Raw genomic sequence first — 5836 nt, 5'->3', positions numbered from 1 at the left:
GACTGCCCTTGTTTCAGTGGGCACGGGCGTCGCCGCCGTGGGCTAGATGTTGTATCGTCTAGCGAGTCCATTCCGTATCGGACGAGGGTGGAATGACGCTGACGCCACACAGGTATCCGGGAGGCCCAGCAGGGGACGGCGATATCAGGTCCAGGGAGGCATTGTACGAGCAGGCATCCACACGTATCTCTCGTACACCTTCAAGAAATATATTTACCTATGCTCGTATTGTACCCAGATGCACGGCTCAACACTTTGACCCCAGAGCTCACCATTTATCAATGAGCATGCGAGAACACGAGCTCGCCCCAGTCCATGCCGTCCATGCCGTCCAGCTCGCCTGTTCCTGGACATGGCATGCTTGCACAGGGATTACACGCGTGGAATGCGAATTTGGATCTAGAGACAGTCAGGCGATTTCAGCGAGTCGAGTATGGGCATGCGATGCGAGAACGTACATGTCATTGCGAGCTTCATGGACGTGGTGTCGGGCTCTCCACTCGACCCAGATATTTGGTAGTAGCTGGAATCACTGGTAAAGGTCATGAATGCGAAACGTGGGCCCTGCAGCTTCGGAGATAACTTACGAATGGGTGTGGGCACGTCGCTTGGGGACTGGAGACACTGCGAACATGAATCAAGATAGTCAAGTAAGGGTCGTTCGAGTCCACTTCAGACGAGACTAGCGGCATATCCGCGTGCACCAGAAATATATCGGCGTGACATACTAAGTACGCGTGGCTAGTAGTACGCAAATGCGTACTTGCGAGCAATACACGAAGTCAGAGGGACTCACAAGAGGTGAGATAATGCATACCGGTGGGATTGAATATGCTCGGAGAAGCGTAGTACGCGCCTGCCTACAGATCTTGTTCCCTTCACGACTGCAAAGCCCTACGCGACTCGCTGATGTTACCAGATTTCAAACGCAATCAAATTTTGTCTATTCGCAGGAGGGAACACTCAGCAGCGCATGCGGATCCTTAACACCGGGAGACTTGTTAGCCTTCCGAGCCCCCGAGGCCCCGAGTTTCGGAGGACCTCAAAACTCGTGAGTGTAATACCCAAACCATGCCCATAGAATCAAAAAGCCTGCTCTCAGAGCTCACATAGTATGCTACATATATGATAGGATATCCTGCTTTGAATGTGCTGCCGAGGCTACCAGGGGGCGCTTTGGAGGGATGTCGGATCGCCGCGCGCGAAGACTCGGATGCTGGCGACCGATCCGAGAACGTGGGTCCGCAACTTGTGACAGGCGCGTGCAGCGCTTCGAGTTCGCGTACTTGGACGGTTTGAGATGCAAACAGATATAGACCAATATTGTATGGCGCATAAGCGAAGAGGCGGACTCATACGGAGGAGATGAAGACGAGGGAGCAGTGACGGCCGCGCGCACATTGGGCGGCTCTATTCCTTCTTACCCAAAAAGGCAGGCAGGTGGCCACGCTCAAGGCTCTCCCGGACGTTGCGCTCGCATTCCGTCTTGCGCTCTCTCCACGGCCGCGACCTGCTCGATAATTTCATAGTACAATCCGCAGGGCGTTCAGTATCAGCCCGCAATTAGCGCGCTGGTGACATCTCCGCGAATCTCGACTGCAGGGTCAAGCGAGCGTAGCGCCGGCAAGATCGGAATCATATCTGAGATCTGCAAGGGCATTGCGAACCTTCGTGTGGGCGAGCCATTGCATTTGCTTTCATGATATTGTACCACAAGTTGTTTTCCATCAATTTGAGCCCCAACATATTGTAGGACATGAAATGCAGAAGTGGACGAGGTCAGGAAAAGGAGAGTGAGCAGTATAGTGCTGCACACTCTGGTCTTCCTGGTCCTTCCATTTCTGGGAAAGTGAGAGCGTGTGGAGATGCAGGCGGGCCCTGAGTAGCTTGCCGGAGTGCATCTGTGTGACTACCATGGCCGTGGGCCCAGAGCCATGGTCAAATTTGTGTGCATCAGAACGTAAAAGCCCAAAAATTGAAGACACTCCCTGGGCAACCAGATGCCCAATCATGCCATATCCACGAACCCAGAAATCCTATTGGTGCGGCATACGGAAAAATACAGCTATGTACAGGCGAGCATCAAACCAGACAACCCCCGAAACACCCGCTGCTTCACAACGCTCGCACGGCTCCACACGCGGCACAGTTCGAGATCTTCGCATCCGAGTTGCCCGCTCCGTCCGCACCAGGGCTGGACCCATGCCCGCCACGCCTCGTTCAACTTACCGACCTGCCCTCGCAGTGTCCTGAGATCTCACCCACGCACATCCTCCCTTCCTTCCTCTCTTCCCTACCGCCACCGCAAGTGGCCCTGCATCGCCCTCCCATCCTCTGCGCACGAGTCATCCGATCTCTAGACGCACCCTATTGGCCGCAAAACAGCTACTCGAATGTCAGAGTGCGAGGCAAGCAAGGTGAGTACGTGGGCCTGCATTCCGGACAGGACAGCACTCCCGTCCTCAGTGCAGCCGCCAACGGTTTGACAGGTTGTTGAGGAGGCCTGAACGCACTGCACGGAGGACAGGGGATGTCAGCGAGGTAGCACACCGTGTGCTGTTTGCGCTTGCCGCAGTGGACACTCTCCTTGGTATACCACAGGTTGCTGGACGGCACGGTCGGCAAACAAGCCCGGTCCATGCCCTCCCAACACGACTCGCACCACTCACGCGCCATAGTACACGCTTCTAGCAGCTGGATAGTGCCGCCTGCGTCTCCGGTGCGCTTTGCAGTCTATTGAAAGGTACACCCCTTACTGCTCGTGCACGCCAAATTGTATACTGATCCAACACTCCATAGATCACTCATGCGCGTGCAATCCGCTCCTCACGCCTGTGCCGGAGGTGTCCACTGCCAGCAAATGCGCCCAAGTCTGTGCCATAACACAAAAACCCACACCGCTCACCTTGTCGGTCTCGCGCCTACGAGTCGTCCCTGCGGCGTCGATGCGAGGTCTTTTCGAGGAGAAATACCACTTTCCCGGCGGCGCGTGAGTCGTTTGCATCCATCGCGGAGGCTCCGTAGCTGATATGAGCCTAGCAATCGAGGGCGCGAGGTGGGCAGACATGTCGGTGTCTCGTAGACAAGTTTGATGACTTGGTACGTACTGTGTTTATTGTGCACGCGCACGAGGTTGATTCATATGCCGCCGTAGACGTCTTTTGTCACCGTTGCAACCATCCGCAGACATTCGTAGTGCGAGGACGAAGTGGAATGCCGGAGACGGGTCGCGGAGCAGAACGAAGAGAGCGCGCGAGTGGCTGTTCGATCGCGCGGGCGCTCAGATAAGCGCCAATCTCGCGAAGTGCGTCCGCGGCGGTCTGTTACTGCCTCTCTCTTCCTGGCCTTGTTCACGGCCATTCCCACTCGACGGGTCAGCCTATTTGCTCGTCTACTCTATATTGCGAAGACTCGCAGCCGCTTGACAAACTCACACTCGCATTCTCGTGGTACAGGTGAAGCCTCAAGTCCTACCGGTACCCAGAGCGCCCACAATGGACACGAGCACGCGTTGCTCGGCTGGATTGTACCTCGGTGGGCTTTTTGACTGTCCTGCGGGCACCAAACAAACATGGTATGAACCGTTCTCCCTCTTACCTTTGAATCCCTCGGATAACTGACTTATTTCGAAGTTGCAGATTACGGACCGGGCGTTGCAGCTCGCGTGCGGGTGGTGGTCTTGTTTCTCACTCGCGGCCCAGAATTGCGGCGTGAGGCGAGTTTCAGATCGAGCCCCAGCAAGCGAATCCAGCAGAAGGACGGCGGCGTGAGACTCGCCGGTTTTGAGTTGCGTCCAAATAAGCGCCCGCCAACCTCTGGAAGCGCGAAGTCGTGTCGCGGTGCGTGTGGCCGCTGTTGGCATCTACGAAGATATTCACTCACATATTATCTTATTTATAGTCTTATCCTGGCCGTGTAGAAGCAGGGAAACTCCCTCGACACTGGCAAACACTCTGGCGGTGCAGCCACCGGCCTCGGATGCACGAATGCGGGCACGCAGTTCGCATTCTGGGCGCGCGTCGCCACATGTCACGCTACCTGGAGACGAGCGTCCACTCCAACAATCCAGAGTATGCACCATTCTCTTTTTGCAGGCTTGACGTCCCCGTTGACCAGCCTGGCCTTGCAGATCATGCATTCAGCACCGACGCCAGAAGAATTGAGCCGGAAGATGAGAAATACGAAGCAGGCGCGGGCAGAGGAAGTGGAGTGGAGTGAAGCCGCGACGCGTCGACATCAAGGTTTCTCGATTTCCGGCGGCGTCGTAATAGGCGCCCGTACCCGCGACTCCGTGAAATCGTTTCGTCGGCGGGCAAAGCTCCTCTGCGCTCGTATAACCCCTTGTACAGCCCCGTAATGGTCTCCGCACGTCTACTACTGGATCGCGCGCTGCCCAGGCAGACATTTGCACCCTGTGCGCGGGCGTCTCCCTGCGCTCTCCTTCAGTGCGCAGTACTCGTCGCAGCCGGCGTATCAGACGACTATGAGCTTCCCGAGTGCGCAAATAGGTGAGCTGCGTCTTTGATGTGTAATCATCCACCGACCGCTGTGTTTGCACAGTCTAACCTTCTCTAATTGCCCACGCGCTCGAGCCGGGCGGCGGCACACGACACGGCCCTCGCAGGGCTGCAGACGCGGCGGCGCGGGACTGTGAAGTTTCGAGCTACGTCCAAATAGGCGCCCACGGACCTCCGGAAGGCGAAGTTGTCTCGCGGTGCGTCTGGCCGCCGTTTGCGTTTAGCGACGTTCTTGCTAACCTCGAATTGTCTCTATAGTACCGCGTCTGGCCGTCTTGAAGCGGTCAGACGACTCCTTCGATGCCTGCCCACCCGCTGTCCCATTCTGGACGGCAGAGAATGGATGTGAACCCGTATCTCGCGTTCAGGGGCATTTCCGTGGGAGGAGAACTCTCATGCGGCTCGCGCGCGAGAACGAACGAGCCAGAGTACGTACCGACTTATTTTTGCAGATTTGGCCTTCCCGCTAACCGAGCAGGCCTTGCAGATTGTGTTCTCGGGTTTGAGAACAGGACAGAGGGCAGTCAAACGAGAGAAATGGGCGAGCAGGAACGGCGGAGGTGGGGCGGAGAAGAGCCATGCCACGTCGGCGCACGACTTGCGTATTTCGCATTGCGTCGGAATAAACGCCCGTATCCGCGAAGTCCTCTAGCCGTGGGCGAGCAGAGCTCCTTTGCGCGAACGGGTTCCTTGTGCACGCTCGTCTCGTCTGGGACGAGCAAAAAGGACATTCTAGGTCTCTCTGGGCCCTTTGTGCGGATGTCTTCGTCCTTCCGCTGCTGGCAGACTCTCGGGCGAGCACGAGTGTCCCGTGCACGGCTACGGGACTCGGAGCGCCGTGGCATAGGCGAGTCGGATTCGCCCGCGCGGTACTCTTACGCTAATGTCGATGTCTGCGCAGCTCGCCGCCGTCAACTATGTTCCAACCGATTCAGACGCCTCCACCGACTCGGAGCTCGACACCCTCCCACGCGATTGTTCCGGCCGGCAGCTCGTATGACCGCACGCGGCGTGTCGGTGCTGCCTCCGGAGCACAATCTGCGCCCGCGGCTGTATGCCGTATGTTCCGCGCGCATCACTCGAGAGGTCGCGTTCGAAGTAAATGTGGTATGTACCGCTTCCTCGCCCGCTAATACCGGCGTCCAACTAATTTTCCAGTATTTGTAGGCCGCACGCGAGAGCAGGAACGCGCCGCGCCTCGCCAGATACACTCCGACATCCAGAACGGCTTCGTAGCGTGCAAGAGATCTGCTCGACGTCCCGAGCGCGTCGGAGTCGCGACAACAGTGCGAAGTCCTTAGCACCGCGATCACGCCCAT

The 5836-nt window shown here is 57.2% G+C and overlaps 1 protein-coding gene across 1 annotated transcript; it reads right to left on the bottom strand.

The window, feature by feature from the left end:
- Positions 1-268: 268 nt before the first annotated feature.
- On the bottom strand, positions 269-634 carry TRAVEDRAFT_50344 (uncharacterized protein; the record flags this gene model as incomplete). The annotated part of the gene is made up of 3 exons (XM_008042938.1): positions 269-399; positions 459-532; positions 588-634. 3 exons carry the CDS (start codon positions 632-634, stop codon positions 269-271), a joined length of 252 nt encoding a protein of 83 aa, XP_008041129.1.
- Between the last annotated feature and the right edge of the window lie 5202 nt (positions 635-5836).

Source organism: Trametes versicolor (genome assembly GCF_000271585.1).
Source record: "Trametes versicolor FP-101664 SS1 unplaced genomic scaffold TRAVEscaffold_9, whole genome shotgun sequence".
Lineage (NCBI taxonomy): Eukaryota > Fungi > Basidiomycota > Agaricomycetes > Polyporales > Polyporaceae > Trametes > Trametes versicolor.
Note: the sequence above shows the minus strand (reverse complement) of the source record. Positions and strands in the feature narration are given on the sequence as shown.